The following is a 19,280-nucleotide window of genomic DNA, read 5'->3' as shown; positions in this document are numbered from 1 at the left end:
TTAATGTAAGATTTTTAGTTAAACCTTTTGCGTTATAGCCAACATTCTACACACTACAAGCACACAGCTGCAGCATCCAGAGGAAAAATTACAAAAATTATGCCACTGTCCAGTAACTGCTTTGTCTCCTTAACCTTAAAGGTAAAAATATCTGAATCAAGGCCAGCTGTTCCATAACCCATTAAAAGTTTATGAAATTCAATGAAACGGACACATGTGGAATGACCACAGGGATTTAAAGTATAATAGCCTCATTAATAGAAGGAACACTTCACTCTAAAAATAAGCAACAGCATGCAAGTTTCTCTTGCAGCCTGTGGCTACTGTTCAACTTCTTAACACGTCCTAGAGACAGACTACTGATGACAGAACACACAAATGTACTGAGTTAGAAACTTTATTTCATACAAATATGACCACAAGCCACTAGCTTCACTAGGCCTGTGGAATATTTTTTTTTTCTTACAACGGATTTTGTTCTTTACACACTTTAAACCACATTTCTATACAAATAAACACAGCATACACTTAAGGTACTTCTGTTGGTCAAACAATCAAATATCAGGCGTCGCCTCAAACAACAAACACAATAATAGATCATACGTAGCATCAAAGAACGTGGCGATAAGCGGTTTTATCCACAGCAGCTGAGTGACCACAAATAATATTACACGTATATCCCGGGATCGTGAGAATGAAGTGTGAGCATGCCACACGAGAGCTTTTACTTTCATAGAAAGAATGGACTTCGTTAATTATAACCATTTGACTTACCGTACTTCAGAAAACAAGCACAACACGCACCTTACTCATCACAAAAACACATCTACAGAACAAAACGTGGATGGAGAAAAAAAATAGCTGCAAACTAAAGGGAAAAGTGAAACTCTGCATGAATATATAGCTGTCGTACAGTAAATTGTGCTTCATGTGAAATGGGTCACTCTGTCATTATTATTATTACACACATTCCTAACTAAGACATATTAGTCATATTACACCTGTGCTGGAGGTACGAGCTGTTTCAATGGCACATCTGCCCACATGTTTTTTAAGAAGCTTCCTGTATGTACACTCAAGTATTTCCTGTTTATCTCCAAACAGTCAAATGGCTCTTCCTCTTGCCCGTGTCAGTCATTTTTCTCTGGCGCTAAAGGGTTAGCATGTAGCATGCCCGCTTCCCAGCACTGATACCATCGCAGCAGCTGCTCAGATACCAGGAGGAAACGCTTCCAACAAAAACAGCCTCCTCCGGACAAATGCGTAAAAAACACTTCCGCACAGCAGATTTGGAGGTAAAACGAGAACGCCGGCTTTAGTCTGCTGCCTACTAAGACATTTAGTAAAGTTTGCGTGGGAGAGTGGCGTGCAGAACTGAGCTTTTCAGGCTTCAAATCTCTGTAGAGCCACTCGGAGCACAATGACATTAAGAAAAAGGATGCGTGTGATCTTTCCACCCCGAGAGTAGCTCCCAGTGACTCGCGACACACACACGGTCCAAATGCCACGCCTGCAAAAACAAATCTTTCATCTTGAACTTGCTTCAGATCCACCAATTTTCATGATTAGAAATTGTGCATCCTGTTCTACATTTATATGCTTTCATCCGAAAGCTGGGGACCGTGGCGTTGGCTAAGAACATCTTATAATCTGTATGTTCAAAATTCACTTTAAAACAACAAATACGGACCAAAAGGACAAAAAACAAACAAACAAACAAAAAAAAGCAGGGATTATACAACAGTTCACACTGGTCCCAGACAAACTGCTCGCCGGGTCGGGCCAGACTTGCCGTTACTGTTAAGTGCACAATATTAAATATTAAACCAAAGTATTAACACACTAAAGTGGTAATGAATTACTTCTCAAGCAAAGGCATCGTGACGAATCAAGAACATACATTTTTAAATAACTTAAAAAAAAAAAGAAGAAAAAAGAAAATAACTCAGTTTGCCAGAGCATTAAAATAACTGCATGAGGAATTACGGTGAAGCTGCTTCATTTTAAGTCACATCTTAAGCATGCATCTTCACAGACTTTAATGGGTGCTGCTGAAATGCGACTCCTTTGTTATGAACGCGATCTCTCCGGGGATATGTGGTCATCTGAAACGTGTACACAGTTAAGATTTCACAGAAGAAAGCTGAACACAAACCTTTGCAACAAAAAACAAACCAAACAAAAAACTACAAAACATTCCTGGGAAGTGTGTGTTTGAGGAATCACAAACTGCTGATTTGTTTTATGATTTAGCTTCATCTGATGGCTCCCTATTTTTTTTCTTGTATCAGAAAAATTGAATTATTTTTGCAATTAAGGTAAAATTATAATAACAAAAAAAAAAAAAAAACTGCTCAGGGTTGGTGGATTTTTTGGATATATCTTAGAATTTTTAGTTCTTCCCCAGATGGTAAACGCAGATCATCTTCACTGGGAGTTTGTGCTCCAAAAGAAATGCTAACTCTGTCCAACGTCTGGGACAGCAAATGCTAATGGCGCAGGACGTCCTCACAAGTGGAAGGGAAGATTAAGTTGAGATTCATCTCGTGTTTTCCAATGTCTGGAAATCCCTTCCACTTGTTTCTAACAGATGGTCAGTTTACCTGCTTGGTGTGTGTTTACAGTCACGTCCCCATGACACAGTGCGAGTTTGCATGTGTGCTGGTGGGAGGTCATTACGGTGAGGTTCCAGTCCATGTAATATCCCAGAAAATCTATTCAAGAGCCAAAGTTCAATGTGTGTATGTGCTGGATCAGAGCAGTTCGTCCGGGTTGATGTCTGGAATGGGATGTCTCCAGTAACAGAAGGAGCTGTACTCTGGCATAACGAAGGCCTCGTTCTGCTCTTTACTCAGCAGGGGGAAAACATGCTCCACCAGCTCGCTAAGCCTGCCGTAACTATAGAGGAAAAACACAAGGACAGAAAGGAGAGAGAGAGCAGAACACATTAACAAAACAAAACAAAAAAAAGTACACTGATTTTTTCAAGATGGTGCAACAAGTAACCTAATGACTAATTCAGAATAGTCTGTTTACCAAATGCTACTTCGTACCAGAGGGTGTGCTGCTACACAGCAACATTATGGGGCTTAGCCAGGTATGCTGTGCATCTTTTAAATTTGTCTTGATCACAGCAGTAACTTACACTGCGAACTTAACCTGGTCCAGAGCACATTGTGTTTAAAATTTAATCTTAAATCAGTTATTACAAAATAAATAAAATAACTATGCTTACATCAAAGTCCTCCTTTGAAAACAATTTTTGGACTGTCCTGTGGAACACAAATTGCACAAGATTCTCTGTGGTGGGGGAGAGAGTTTAAAGATGGGTGCGATGTTTTGACGCTATGAGCAATACAGATTCTCAGCTGAAGGAATATTTCATGTATGCAGATTGTTTTGGAGGTGGTTCATTATTATTTCTTGCCAAATCCATTTATCTCGGCTTGTACTGCAGACACTGAAACACTGATTACAGAATTGATTGTTTTATCATATCAGTGTTTTGAGGTCTTCTTTTGAATGGGTGATGATGCAATACGTAAGTTACTTGTGGGTTTTGCTGATATACTGTACATCCAGAAAGTTTTCACAGCGCTTCACTTTATCCACATTTTGTTATGTTACAGCCTTATTCCAAAATGGAGTAAATTCATTTTTTTCCCCCCACTTAAAATTCTACTCACAACACCCCATAATGACAACATGGAAAGTTGTTTTTTTTGTTTGCCTTTTGTAAATTTACTAAAAATGAATCGATCTACTTTCCGATCCTCACCTATGGTCACGAGAATTGGCTCATGACCGAAAGAACGAGCTCGCAAGTACAAGCGGCGGAGATGAGTTTCCTCCGCAGGGTGGCTGGGCGCTCCCTTAGAGATAGGGTGAGGAGCTCGGTCACTCGGGAGGAGCTTGGAGTCGAGCCGCTGCTCCTCCAGGTCGAAAGGAGCCAGTTGAGGTGGCTCGGGCATCTTTTCCGGATGCCCCCTGGACGCCTCGCTGGAGAGGTGTTCCGGCCACGTCCTACTGGGAGGAGGCCCCGGGGAAGACCCAGGACACGCTGGAGGGACTACGTCTCCCGGCTGGCTTGGGAACGCCTTGGGGTTCCCCGGAGGAGCTGGGGGAGGTGTGTGTGGATCGGGAGGTCTGGGCAGCTTTGCTTGAGCTGCTGTCCCCGCAACCCGACTCCAGATAAAGCGGAAGAAAACGGATGGATGGATGGATGGGAAAAAGAAAGTAATTACATGCACATACGTATTCACAGACAATTCCTTTCCTGTGACTTCATGCTTGGTTTGTGCTGTAACATGCACTGTCAACTGTGGGAACTTAGATGTAGATAGGTGTGTGCCTTTCCAAATCATGTCCAATTAACTCAGTTTACCCCAGGTGGACTCCAGTTAAGTCGTAGAAACATCTCAAGTATGATGCACCTGAACTCAATTTTGAGCTTCATGGCAAAGGCTGTGAATACTTACGTACGTGTGATTTCTCTTTATTATTATTTGTAATAAATCTGCGAAAATCTTTTCTTTCCACATTGTCATTATTGAGTATTGCGTGCAGAATCTGAGGGGGAAAAAAAATGAATTCCATCCATTTTGGAATAAGGCTGTAACAAAATGTGGAAAACGAAGTGCTGTGAATACTTTCTGGATGGACTGTACACACACTGTTTTATAGAGATAGAGATAGAGATATAGATATAGATATAGATATAGATATAGATAGATAGATAGATAGATAGATAGATAGATAGATAGATAGATAGATAGATAGATAGATAGATAGATAGATAGATAGATAGATAGATAGAGATATCTATCTCTCTATCTATATCTCTATCTATCTATAGAGAGAGAGAGAGAGAGATTTCCACTTATTCTGTATTATGGACAAAGTTTTAAAATGCAATGTTGCATCAGGTTCAAAGGTTAAGAGTTCTGATTGTGTGTGTTTAAGTAGTAAAATAAACCAAACTTACAATCGACACAAACCAAGATCGGGAAGACATTATTTTGTTACAGCTTGTGAATTAAATATCACATTGCAACATCATGAACAGTTGGACCATTCTGGATCAGTATATAATTATTGCATTGTGTTGTGGAATCCGGGTCACGATGTGAATCACATACCAATTATTGTGAGTCCCTGTCAACCCTTGGCAGATGTCAAAAATCTGTGATTGCTCTTGTTTTACACGTTATTTGCAGTGAGACAGCTCGGGCTCAGTACGTACGAGGACTTGTTCCCTTTGGTCTGCTCCTGGATGAGCTCTCCCTTGGGGTTGACCGTGAAGATCCGACACAATGGAACTCCTACTTCTTTATAGGCAAACACGTCCTGTATGTGGAAATGTAGAGTTAAAAGGCACAATCGGTGATTATAACTTAACCCCACTGTCAATCCAAACCTTTAGATACTGACAATATTTCCACATGAAGTTAAGACTGGATGTCAAATTGCCATACAAACAACCCTACACCTACTGCAATGGTTCATTCACTTGTGGTTTATGATGCTTCAATACCAGGATAGCACGTCTCAAAAACAACTGGCTTTGCAGGTGAGGTCTTTTGATGCATTTGAGCATTACAAATTCTACACTGTTAGCATGGGACTGAATTTAAGAATTTAAATCAATTAAAAACAAACACTTATCACATACAAGTTCCCTGATCAGTTGCTACCTATAAAGACACACTGCCAATGAGCATATTAATAACCACAGATATCCTCTTTATGGTCCACATAATGCCAGTAATGACAATATTTCTACAATAAATGTTTCTGTTGGCAAATGTGTGTGTGTTTATGATGACGTTTTAAAAACTTTAGTTTTTGGGGAGAAGTGGAGACCGACAGATGCATGTCAGCTATCTGAGGGGTTTATGTGGATGTTTACGCAGCTGAAGACAGGACACTGCTCCCAACTTGAGCTCCCGTCCACAGACACACAGGGCCATCGACTGCTTGTGACCTCGGATCCAGTACAACCCGACAGTGACTTCAAATGTGTTCATCTGCTAATTCACATCTCCAGAGGCTGGTTTGATGATTTTACAGTACACCAGGACTGCACTGACGGTGTGGCTGTGACATGAAAACTCTTTACTGTTCGAGTGTCACATTTTCAAACATCCATTAACTCACATTAGTTCGATTCCCAAAGGCTGCGTAGAATGGCTGCTTGTTATGCTGGAACAGGTTCTTAATGTCTGTAAGACATTCAATCTTGAAAATCTCCGGTTTCTTCTCAATGACCTCCCTGAAGCAGACACAGTTTGATTAAGAAACACCATGTGCTTACTGTGGGATAATTGAGCGTTAAAACGCAGAGATAAATGAGTGCACAGTTTATCTAAATGTTTAATTAGGATTGCAAATGGAGGGAAAATTGATTTAGAATTGCAAATTAAGGAAGAAAAGAAAATGCCAGATAAAAACAAATGTGCCTGATACAAATACAACAGAGTAACAACAGTCGGAATTAGAAATGGAATGGATGTATTAAATGACAAACCCTGTTAACTAAGACATTTTGTCATTCGTTAAACCTTATTGTAAACAAATCCAAGTAAACAGGCTTCTCTTGCAACTCTCCATTCAGAGCTCAAGACCACACACGCTTTAGCAAGCTGCCATTCCCGTAAACGTATTGAGGCTATATTTTTTAACCTGTCAATCAGAGCATTAAGACAAATGTGGTAAGCTAAAGTTGGTCAGATAACGACGTCAAAGCATCTATGGAAAAAGAAACCACCAAACAGATTTTTCGAGTCACTGATGGCAGAACAACTAAGTGAATTCTGAATTTCCTGCAGCTGTACCTACAGCAGCATATTAATGGCTTCTTGCAATAAGGAAGAAATCTGACATTAAGGAGAGGCGAGACTCAAACTTGGGTGATTTCGTGTGAACTTAAGTCTGCAAACAAAGGATTTACATTTGAAGAGAGGTGTCGTGGGGCACATTTATAAATGGAAGAGGATAAAGAAGATATCAGGAAAGAAAATTTCAGTAAAGTTAATTATATGCAATAACTAGGGGAGAAAGGTGGTATTTGGTTTTAAGACAGTGACGCAGTTTAAAGTGCATTGAACAGTGCATCACTGCCTGAGATGGAACAACAGTTTATATATATATATATATATATATATATATATATATATATGTGTGTGTGTGTGTGTGTGTGTGTGTGTGTGTGTGTGTCTCTCCATTTACTACAAATCTTGAGTTTTATTTTTCAGCTTTGGTAATTTTCCACTCCAAGCAGTTTTCTTACAGAAAAAACAAAAATAATTTCCAGTGCAAAAGAACACTTGAAAACACTCTGTAGTTTTTGTCAAAAGCATTTTCTTTCACACATTTTGGAATGAAAGTCTCTCCATACCTCTGAGCTGAGCTCAGCCAGCTGCTGCACATCAGGGCAGAACGTCTTGTTTTGGGAGGAAAAAATCTTTTGATCAATTGCAGTTTGTTTGTATTACAACATTTAGAAAGAGGTGTCATTTGATTTAAACAGCGATTCACTTTGAAGTTATTCATTCTGTCCGGACTATCTTTCTAACGTGTCTCGCTCGGCAGAGAGCCGGGCAGCGTTTGGGGCTGTTTGAACGGAACGTTTCTTCTCGCAACAATACAGGAGTCCCAGTTAGTGACTTTAATTCGCACAAAAGTGACTCACGACTGACATATTTTAATGGCTCTGAGAGGGGTTAAGAAGCGAATATGCCACTTCTGAAAGGCAGTGAAGCAAAGAACCGAAGCAGAGGGCCGGAATAGTGCTTCATTGCTTCAAGCTTCAAAACGATGCATGTATTAAGTTGCAGTTGAAGCGGAGTCCAGTGGTGGAGATTTTGAATCAGGCTGTGTATGCTCTGTAACATCCACAGGCAGACTTGAATGCTGAGAGGACAACGGCTGCAGACCGCTCTTCTTGCACGTGATTAACCTCTGGGTACCGAAACTTGGCACCGAAAGACGAGGCATGTTTCGATACTCGGTACTACCAGAGCATTTCGGTTGGTGCCATGAAAGAACGGAAGCTCGGTACCCAGCCCTACATTAAAGCTACCGTGTTATAGGATTTATGGCCACTTTTTAGCTGAAATGGAATATAGCATTCATAACCATTTGTTCAATGGTGTTTAATTACCTGCAGCATTCAATCGATGTGTTTTCATAAGTTTAGAACGAGTCCTTCATAACAAACATGGGAACACGCCCCCCTTCATGGAGGTTGCCATTGGTGCACTGTCATGTTGATACAGTAGCCAAAAAAAAATTACTGTCTTTCACATTTTGCAACACAGCCAAAAAAACTGAAGGACAAAAAAGAAATTCTTAATTTTATGTCATTGGTTGTGTGACCCAACATGTTGGACTAAAATCTCTCATAGGCAGAAAAGTGCTTTGAAATTTGGTGAAACTGAAGAAGGTAGCACACATTTTAATATTTCAAACTCTTAGTGAGCTTCATGCCATGAGGAGAGACGCACAGTTTAACCAGAAGAGACCACGTCTATCAGGATGGACTGCAAATGATTTGCGTGAAACATTACGAAGGTATGGCAATCAAACCAGACAAAAAACGTTTTGTGACATTTGTTTGTTTTAATTCGTTACCTAGATTTCTGTACCTGTGGAATGCTGAGAATAGGCTGCTAGGGGAGAGCATGAGAGGTCCCCGAGGCAGGATAGTTCCCCCGTCGTTGACCCAGTGTAGGTAACCCCTTGTCATGTCCGCCATGCCGATAGCCCGTGCAGAGCAGTACAAGAACTTGTAGCCGTTCCTATTAAGGATTAAACCAGAGCTCATTACTAACAGTTTAATATCACGGCCATTATTATCAACTACAAACAAAACTCCAATTAGTACATTAGTTACATTCAGTTTTTAGAATTCACACAATTCAATGGAGGAGGACCACATCAGCTCACTTATCTGCAACAATTATGTGAATTAAATTCTGACCATCTGTATTAATGATTATGACAGTTGATTTAAAAAAGCATGGTTGATCTTACAAAATATAAAGCCATAGTACATGTGTTGAAACACTGAGAACATGTCCATGGGTTTGTCAGCTTCCATAATAATTGTACTAATCAGAGTAGTTCACTCACTTATCCAACATCAATCACAGTTGAAGGAACACAAATTAAAGCTTAAATCCACAATAAATACTTGTTCATTTTATTATTCCAAAGTAGCTCGGAAACATCTGCGGCAACTCTCAGCTGTGACCAGAGAGACAAAAAAACATTTATTTTCTGTATTCAGAGCCTATAAAGGCAGTTATGGCTTCTGAGGGCCCACTTGTACTCAGAGTCACAGTGACAAATCAAGGCCTCAATGATATTCAGACCAACTAAACAAGCTCAAGTTGAAAGAAAAGCAGCTCTCACACCTGGCCAAGTTCTGCACAGGAACAGAGTTAAAATTCATTTGATTTTCACAAGCATCCCTCATTTGATTTTCACAAACATCCCTCGCCTGAAAATTTTACACTCCACCCTAGTAGGACCACCACTCAAAATGCCAAAGGGGTTTTTTTTTGTTTTCCCTCTCCCCAGAGCTCTGTGGGCTCCCAGCCACCTCGGCCCACCCACGCATGACTCAGAATGGCCTTGGGCAGGCCCAATGGACCGAGTTGTGTACACGCAGTCCTCAACTCTTGATATCTCAGGATAATTCTTTCCATTATTTGTGCGAATACTGGACACCAAGTTGGTCAAGCTTGCAAGCTTGACTGTCTGGAGCCAAGCAAGAAGTTGTCAAAATGGCTTCAGTAAATTGTGAACGTGTTCAAAACCAGCACAGATTTAACCAGCCTTTGTGCTGACCTTTGCTGAATGGCATGCTATCATTTCCCAGTGCCGATGCACTGCCATGGCCTGCTGAAGATCAATGGGGAACTGTCGGCTGAGTAACACAATCCACGGGTCCGTGATCATTACCACTTGTTTGGCTACTGGTCACTTTAATCACTGGATTGCATAAATGCCAGGATGTTTAGTTCCATCATCTCTGTCTCTGCATGTTTGACATTTCTTTGTTGTACTTTATTTGATTTGTTTGTTATCGGGAGTATAGTCAAAGAAGATGGTCAAGGCACTGAGTCTGGTCTGCTTGACGTTTCTTCCTACATTCAAAAAAACACCCGAGGGAGCTTCTTTCCTTCCCGGTGTCTGCAAGGTGCTTGCTCAGGAGGTGGCTATTGTTAGACCTCAACTTTGTGAAGCACCTTGGGGCAACTTCTGCTGTGATTCGGCACAAAATAAATAAATTCACTTCAATATGAATTTAATTACTGATCATCTACACCTTATAAACTCAGCTTCTTAAATGGGAATATTTTTTGGTTTATGTTGCTCATTTCCTTACACCTAAAGCAGGTCAAACGACAGTGTGCGGCTGTAGCTTGAATAGGTTTACTCTTCGAGCCTGGACTTGTGCTTATTTTGCGATAGTTTTTCTGAACTTACTCAGCTACTGAGTGGTAGAGTTTGGCAATCCCCTGGTGTGTCCAGTCCTTCCCCAACTGCGGCAGGATCTGTCCAAACACATCTGACCTAATGGATTAAACAGATACTAAATATTACTAACAATAAGACAAGATACCTGCAGGTGCCACTGAGTGTGAGACTTCAAAAGCACAGCACAAATTCTGCATGAGAATCTGAGAAAGAAGGCCAGTGAAATGAGCTGATCAGTGAACGTCATAAAAAGCACCATATCCACTTTATCACAGACACTGTGACCGATGAGGATTCCTTGGCCGTAGGGGAAGGACTATGTCTGCTTATGGCTCTGTGCTCCTGCAGACTGAAATGCAAATGGGCTCATTAAAGAAGACATGGCTGTGTTTGAGTAGATGGATGATGAGCATATGACTCAGGCTGGCCTAAAGGGTCACAGAAATAATAAGCCCCAGTCACTCTGGTCCCATTTGACGCTGACCATGCAAGATCCTCACAAGTTGGTCAGAAAGGCAGCAGACACCCTGCCCCCCCCCCCCCCCCCCCAATTTTGCCCTAAAAGCTAGAGCTTTCTTTAACATTAGTAATGACCTTAACACAGAGATCTGAGTTATGGACTTTTTTGAGGAGAAGCTTAATTTCACATTATATATCAGTTTTCTAAGCATGAGGAATTCAATAGCACTTTAAGGTAGATGGTGAGCTGGAAATACTGTAATTACTTCAGTGATTTAACTCTCAAAGCAGAGAGCAAAGTGAGTCTATTGTGAGTCAAGATTAGTTGGAAAGTCATTTGCAGTAAGTTTATGACAGCAAAATTCCAAACTGAACAGTGCATTTTTGCACAAGCACAGGATTAACCTAATAAATGCTGATATTTCTGTCAACCTTTTATTCCTGATCTTTCAGCATTTGTGGAATCAGCTGTTAAAACTATTGATATATATATATATATATATATATATATATATATATATATATATATAAATATATAAAGCTAATTTGCTTATATCATCTTGTACATCCTACCCACTCAACATCATTACTTAGAGGAGCATGAAACTGTCATGAATAACAAAATAAAATAATAATAATAATAATAAGCCTACTTTGTGATGGTGCCATCAATGTCAGAAATAATGACTTTGTCGTCCCAGTTCCACAGATAGATGGTGCCCTCACAACGGCACGTGCCTTGGTACTGTGTGGTGATACTAAATGTCACATCATTTGGTCCCTCCTTCAGTTTAAGGCTGGCCTGAAAACAAGGAAATGTATAAAATGGTTTGAGTCCATTTCATTCACTACAGCTGACATTCTTCAATTTTATTTCTTTTAGTATTTAAGTAAAGTGTTGGAAGAAAGACTGAGCAGTTCAGAACACGGCCAGCAGAGGGCAGTGGAATCTGCTAGATAAAACCAGTAAGTTGTGTGTGAAGACTTAACTGAGTCCTTGTCAAACCATTACTTTTTTTGGCAAGCTCTGGTTTAACAATGTGTAAAAATAATTTTCAAGACACTTTTCCACTATTAAAAACCACGCTGTTCCTTCTGCTACAAGAAAGAGAGAGGATATTGAGCATGATATTAAAGGAATATTACCAAAAATACATGCTACAAACACTCCACTGTGACACCTCCCTGTTTAAAGCCTGCCGCACCAGCTTCCTTGACCATTTTACTTTTCTTCTTTCAACAACAAAGAATCACACCAAATAAGACTAAGTAAGCCAGAGCTGTATAAAAACATTATTTTAAAAATCAACAGCCACAATCAAACCAACAAGTGCATTTCTGTGTAGAAAAACATTATATAAGGAAGTTTGAAAATGCTGCGGTGACTTGAAAGAGATGTGGGGGAATGTACTGACTATCTGATCAGAAGAGAGCCGTAACGACTTCCTGTAGGTGTGTGGGTGGTGCTGACTGTCCACTGACTGCAGCCTCTCCTGGCAAGACACAGCGCTCACTTCCTTGGATTCTTCATCACTCGATGTGTCCCCTATTTTAGATCTACAAAACACAGAAGGTGGGGGGAAAAAATCCCTCCAGACGTTTAGTTATACTGTACATAAATCAGGGTCGTTAACTCTTTGATTTACTACCACTATATACTATTTAATAAAGTTGTATATTTCAGAGGTGTCGGACAGAAGGAAGCTGAGGAATCTGCTCAGCATCCTGGACAGACCATCCACCCCTACATGCCACACTGACATCCTGTCAGAGCACCTCCATCGAGGTGCACCACAGAATACTACAGGAGGTCTTTCCTACCTGTGGCAATCAGAATGTATAATTCCTACTTTTATTTTAGTTACATTTTTTTATTTCTATTCAACTACTAACACTTTCTGTAATTGTGTATATTTAACTAACCGTTGTTTACTGTTTCTGTATTCTGGCAAAATAATTTCCTTCGGGATGAATAAAGTTGATCTTTAATTTAAATTTCCTCCTTTTCAAGACATTATATTTTAAAGTTTTAACACATTATCAGGATTTACATTCTCTGAAATGAAGCAATGAACCTGCAAAAGTGAATGGACAGGCTGATGAATTAGCATCTTAATCTTTATTCTATTTTCCTCATTTGTGGTAATGAGGTGTTCCATTGTGTTCAGCGCTCTGCCACATCATCAATAATCAGTTACTGTTTCCTGGCATCATTTCCTTGTGTTCACATTTATTATCTGAAGCAACTGTCACACTTCATAAACTGTACTGAGACTGAAACATTTAGCCTCTCTTCTGAAATACTTTTACACAGATTAGAAACTGTTCACAGCATCCCACTGATAACTTTTTAAAATTATGATTCAAATACTTTACACACAGATGGTCAAGATTTGCCTCTGAGCAATTGACAAACATTGAAAACCGCCAATACACACACACACCCCTTCATTTTACCTATTTCTATTAACACTATATTTATGAAAGTCTTCCAAAGTGTGGTGGGCTATGAAAAGTGTAAAATTACCCCAAAACATCTATGATTTAAAAGCAATACAATTTTTTTTTAATAATGGTAATTACATTTATTCTTGAATTTTTTGACCTAGCTGGAAATACTTAATCTTAAGTCTCATGTGTCCATCAAAATTGTGATTAAAGGTTTGGGTGAACCTCAGAAAATTTTCAGATTTATAAGCATGACAAAACCATTTAATAGCTATGAACATGCGCCAAGTAAACCAGACACACAGCCCTGGTAATACTTACACTAAATTCTCCTGTGATATGGAGGGTCCTTCCTCCTCTTGGTGAGCCTCCTCTTTGGTTTCCATCTTTGTTTCAGACTGAAACAGGCAAAGAAACAAAGCACACCATCTTTTAAACCATCACAAGTTAAAGAGGTGCTCAATTTTTGAGACATTATAGCATGAACCTGAACCCCCAAGATAATTGGTCCCTTGATTTTTAATTATAAAATAATTAAGTGCTGAGGTTAATCATGGAGGTTATGGCATTGCCTTCCTGGAAGTGGTGACTCCTGTAATAAGCTATTAAATTTTGGTGAGGATCTGGCATAAATGAAATAACCTGATCTAAGTTGGAGCATTCTGCACGACACATTCATCACCAAATTTAACAAACTGTAGGATCTTGGCAGTCTCTTATTTCCAGTAAATGTAAAATAATCTGCACACCTGCTTGACTGTGCTGTCTGCCCTCTTTCGCCAGAACCACCAGCGTCCTGACTTCTTTGGCATTTTCTCCTTCACCCAGGCCTCCTCTGTAGCCTAGAATAAACAATAGCGCAACTATACGAGTTAACAGTAGAGAAGCTAAGGTGATAATGATTTAAAAACACAGGTGGCATACAATGCAAAATAGAAAACATCCCAGTTTACCTTTGGTAAGTTCTTCTGAAAGGCTTGTAGACTCAGAATCAAAGGTGCAGCTAGTGTCCAGTTATAATATCTGAAAAAACAAAGCAGATCCAAGTCTTGGTTTCACTGCACATTCAAATAACACCTTCCTTTTACATTTAAATCATATGAAAGCAATGCTCACCTATTGCCTATTCTTACTACAAGGTTGGGGTTATCTATAATTGCTGGATTTTCAGCAAATTCATGATAGGTGAGGATGTGCTGCATGAACTTCTCTATAAATACAGAAAGAAAAAAAACATTAAAAACAAGTGATTGTAAATTACATTTTGTTTTCTCAACAGTGTTACAAGAAGATCAAATTCATGTTTTCTTGCATGAATCACATCATCTGATGGCTTCCAAGAAACAGCATCAATAAAGTATTTTAAAATATTTTGAGACATTTGAAAGCAGAAAGGATGCACAAGCATTTTGAGAAGAACTTAAGAGAGCTTTATAGTTCATCTTACCTTCTTGAATTGTTAAAATACAGAAGCCACCAGCAGTGACAGACTGAATTTTAAAGGACATGTCGCACTGAAATCATAACAATTTAGATTTAGGTCATTAGTGACCATCCAATGATTCACCAGGAATACTTTGTGCACTTCCGTGACCGGTTTCAAAATATACGGCATTCGCAGTAAACAGCTACGGAGACTGCCGAAAACAAAGGACTCGTGAGTACTCGAGTGTTTCCAACAGATCACGTAGTTACTAGAAGCATCCCAGCATGTGCTTCAATGAGCTGAGCCACAGATTAATTACAAAAGTTTACACAAGTGTGATGTTGTGTTATGAAGACTCATTAAGTGATAACTGTTCATTTTGTTGCCGTCACGGTAAAAGCTGCAGCTATGAGAAGGTTTTGTGCACCTGCGACAATTAGTCATAACATTTCACTTTCATTAAGCGGCAATAAACAGCTAACATGCGTGTTAAAACAGCGTAACAGCTGTTTTAACACGCATGTCAGTTTTTTAAGGGATTATTCAACATTCTCTCTTAAAAAGTTCCTTATAGAGAATGACCATTTTATAACACTTGAGAGTCTACAAGCTTAATACTGATTATATATTGTTCAAATTCAGCCAGATGTCTGTCTAAACTGGGGGTTAAAACAGCTGCTGCGCGTGCACACACACCACTCTCTCAAACAGCTCCATTGAAAAGAACACAAAGCAAAAGATGGAAGAAAAAAAAACTTAACATTCCACTCACGCAGTGTAGAGATTTCCAAATGAGTCCACAACAAAAACAAGCCCCCAAACATGCGTCACGCGTGCACGATCGCAATTGCGATTGCCAGGCTTGGAACGGTCCACTCGTCCACACTCTGATGCACAGCCAGAGATCATTTTCAAGTTCCACTCGGCCAGAGAATAATGTCCAGGTGCACTCGCTCTCGGGTTCTGATCTCGCGCATAATGTCCGATCGCAGCTCTTCCTTCAACTCAACTTCTGTCAGGATTGTTATACATTACATAGTCCATCAGCTCCTGAAAATAGCATCTTCTGAGTTCTTCCAATACGAGACATATTTCTGCGTGTTCATGCATGTCTGCAGCAGGAAACTAGCAGCTGTGACACAAACAGCAGCGTCACAACACTAAGTTCCAAAATCTGACAGACTCTGAAAAAGTTAAGAGTTTCTGGGTGAAGTGTGTTGTCTCCTCTGTAAATCCGAGCCACTGCTTCCAAAAAAAGCTCAGAAGCTTCATTATCAGACAGAATCGCATTTGTTTTGCTCTGTCTGTCTCTGTCTGGGATGTTTGTGTTTTGCTCTTTACTATGTCACATGCAGAGAAATGCCAAGAACTACCGAGTGAGATGTTTTTCGGAAATGCACCCGTTTCCTCGCTTCGGGAGAGGAATAAAAAAAACATCAAAAACCACTAATCACGAGCGCATGTGCGCAGGGAAATTTACAATCATGAGTACATTGATGTTGTGTTGCTAACTGGGACGTTAAAACACATGCGACATGTCCTTTAAAACAGCTAACAAAACTGCATAATTATAGAAAATAATTCATTAGGAATACTTCACATTCTTTCCCTGTTGTACATAATAGCAGTATGTAAACTTTAAGCATTGATATTTAGTGAATGTCCTTTTAGTGTACCTTTTGATATCTCTGTGTTCTCAGTAAGTCCTCCACACAGAGAAAGGGTGACATCAGGAAGGTCACTGGCAGAGTCAGACAGACACTCTGTCCCGCTATCAGCGGCTGCACTGCCCACCGACTGCGGAGACTGTGCCCCAGAGCGCACGTCCGAGTCCATCCAATGCTTACTGGCTGCCTCAGAGTCACTGCAACAACAACAACAACAACAACGGGCCTACATCAGAAGCATGTACCACAAAACACAACACAGTGGCTTTCAGGGTTATCTCAGAGGGAAATGTATTCAGCATTTGAAAGTGTTTACTAAATAAACTAAAGCAGTATTATTTGGTGCCTTTTTCATAAGCTGACCTTTTAGGAAAATATCGTGCAGCAACATCAGGTTCAAGTACATTCAGGTCATCCAGGTAGATGTCCTCAGGGCCCTGATGCTGGCTCCTCTTTGGAACACCTGCATTCAACAAAAACAATATTCCTAACATATTTTAAATGCACCTGTATAACTACAACTAAATTTGTGGACGCCAACAGAAATTAACGTCCATCTGACATACCTTTCTTCTTCATTGGTGAATCACTTTGTTGGCTGTTGAAAGGGGAAGTCGGCAAGTTGGACGGCAGAACATCAAGTGGTTCAGAGGGGTTTTCACGACTTAAGGAGGTTTCACTTCTATCTAGTGTTGGCGGCGACACGGGTGTCACAGTGTTTGTGGGAGTGCGTGGTTCAGGCTTCACAATGGTACACAATGAGGATGAATCATTTTCTTTTTCAGTCAACATCTCCTTTTCCATAGCCTCAGAACTGAGGATAACACGAAAATGTGTGCTTTCTGATGGCACGATGGTCACCGTTTTTAGCTGCTCTGGTCTCTCCTTCTTGCTGAACTGATATTAGAAAGAGAAAAGCTTCAGATGGGTGCTGTGACAATATATTTGGTGATGAATGCTAGCAGAGAGTTTTGTACCCTCGTCGTTTCTGGAAACGCTCCCCACGCCCACTGCATGTGGGATTCTGCTCTGAGCCTACTCTGCGACGGCTTAACCATCAGCTCAGAGTCACTCGTTGGAGAAAAGGCCTCAGATAAACCATGACTACAGGAAACAAAAAGAAGCCATAAATAAATGAATGGTAAGGCATGTTTGCTGCACCCACATACAAAGCAGTATCTCCATATAAACATACCTGTCAGATACCAGCCAGTCTCCATCAGACAATGGGTAACCATCCAGGTTGTGTCGGGCTGCAGGTGATTTGGCATCAATATCGCGTACTGTAGATACTGATGGAGATCTGTCACCAAAATACCATAAACAGAATAGCCAATCACTCACAAGTGTGACAAACCTATAATACACAAGAACGGAAAAGGAACCAACCTTGAGGCATGCACTGCAGATTCCTCATCAGAGCTCAGGTCCATCTCAAAAATTTCTTCAGTCTGCCCAGTACTGGGCATAGCAGCAGGTGCATTAGCAGCATTAGCAGTACAGTCGTAAGTGACACGGGTGGGGTCAGCTCCTCTCTCCGTGGGTCACCTTTATGTTTCTTCCGTCGCTTCTTTTTCTTTTTTGTGGCCATAGTGCTAGGGGTTGGAGGATCAGGCGGGTCTTCTGGATCACCAGGATCATCTTCAAGGTTTTTTGGTGACCTGTACGCCACTTCCGAGATCCAGAACAAGTGACTCTCGGTAGGGATTGGAGAGGTGGCCAGGTAGGCAGGCACAATCTGCTGTAGGATCAAGTACAAAAAAAAAAGAAAAAAAAAAAAAGGGCTAGCATTATTGACTTAGAATGGCTGCAGAGGTGCAGCTGCTGAGCAATCAATCAATCTACAAGCAGAATACTACATGACAAAGTAGTAAATCTCTAACAATGAATCATTTCCGCTCATAATCCCTGTCTTGGACTTCTACTTTAAAACAGCTGAAAGCTTAATGATTTCTGTGGGAGCTAAATGCATTCTGACAAACATGAGGGTTTGACACTTGGATCCAGAAGTATACCTAAAGTATACCATCTAAAAAGAGAGATATTAACACTGTGGCACCTGTCTCTGCAGAGCAAGCAGGAGGCTAAGTTAAGCGACTAACTATAATCCTTCAATTACATTATGTAGCTGTTTAGCACAGTGACAACTGTGTTCAAAATGAATGTGCCTAATGAAAAGAGAATGACAAAAATAGAGCTGAGATTGAAAACTGAGTTTTCCTTGAACTTTAAATGATCCATTTTTCAGCATTTTACACTGCGATAATCAGAACACCACTGTAGTCTTACACACGAAGACAAGCCTTTAATAAGATGCTCACATTCTGTTCCTCGGACTCCTGAACAAAAAAGGCCTCTCCATTGTCACCAAGCTTCATGTGCAGGTCTACAGGCTCTCCATTCACTTCAATATCAATCTGAAAGAATTCACATAAGAGATTCAGATTCATAGTTCAGCACAATTTTTTTTATATAGATTAATTAGTACCAACCAACATAAGCATAACAAGTGACAGCTGAAAATTTCACTTTGAATCTGCTGTGGCAAACCAACCACCTGGGGGCAGCCAAAAGCAAAGCAATTTTTTTAAGAAAGCCACAATATCCTAAAACAAACTTTAAATTCAAGGCAATGCAAACACTACCTAGTATGTATATGTTGCACATATGAACGAGCAAAGCTCTTCAGCATCTCACCGTGTCATTGAAGTCCTTCAGACTTTATTTGAGCAAATGCTTCAGGGGAGCATTAGCATGGCTAAAAACCTTTCAGTTTCTGTGGGCGCTCCACTCCA

The 19,280-nt window shown here is 40.2% G+C and overlaps 1 protein-coding gene across 1 annotated transcript in view; it reads right to left on the bottom strand.

Annotated features, from left to right (window-relative positions):
• Positions 1-452: 452 nt before the first annotated feature.
• The window catches only part of LOC117522215 (phosphatidate phosphatase LPIN2-like), a 30,440-nt gene continuing 11,612 nt past the window's right edge, over positions 453-19,280 (bottom strand). The window contains 19 exon segments of the mRNA XM_034183606.1: positions 453-2,898; positions 5,243-5,346; positions 6,157-6,271; positions 8,646-8,798; positions 10,495-10,581; positions 11,598-11,746; positions 12,360-12,501; positions 13,714-13,790; positions 14,142-14,234; positions 14,346-14,415; positions 14,509-14,602; positions 16,495-16,682; positions 16,849-16,948; positions 17,052-17,382; positions 17,463-17,589; positions 17,681-17,788; positions 17,875-17,986; positions 17,989-18,226; positions 18,807-18,902. Of these exon segments, the coding sequence (XP_034039497.1) occupies positions 2,754-2,898; positions 5,243-5,346; positions 6,157-6,271; positions 8,646-8,798; positions 10,495-10,581; positions 11,598-11,746; positions 12,360-12,501; positions 13,714-13,790; positions 14,142-14,234; positions 14,346-14,415; positions 14,509-14,602; positions 16,495-16,682; positions 16,849-16,948; positions 17,052-17,382; positions 17,463-17,589; positions 17,681-17,788; positions 17,875-17,986; positions 17,989-18,226; positions 18,807-18,902 (2,529 nt within the window). The 3' untranslated portion in view covers positions 453-2,753.

Source organism: Thalassophryne amazonica, chromosome 12 (genome assembly GCF_902500255.1).
Source record: "Thalassophryne amazonica chromosome 12, fThaAma1.1, whole genome shotgun sequence".
NCBI lineage: Eukaryota > Metazoa > Chordata > Actinopteri > Batrachoidiformes > Batrachoididae > Thalassophryne > Thalassophryne amazonica.
This window is presented reverse-complemented; position numbering and strand designations above follow the sequence as displayed.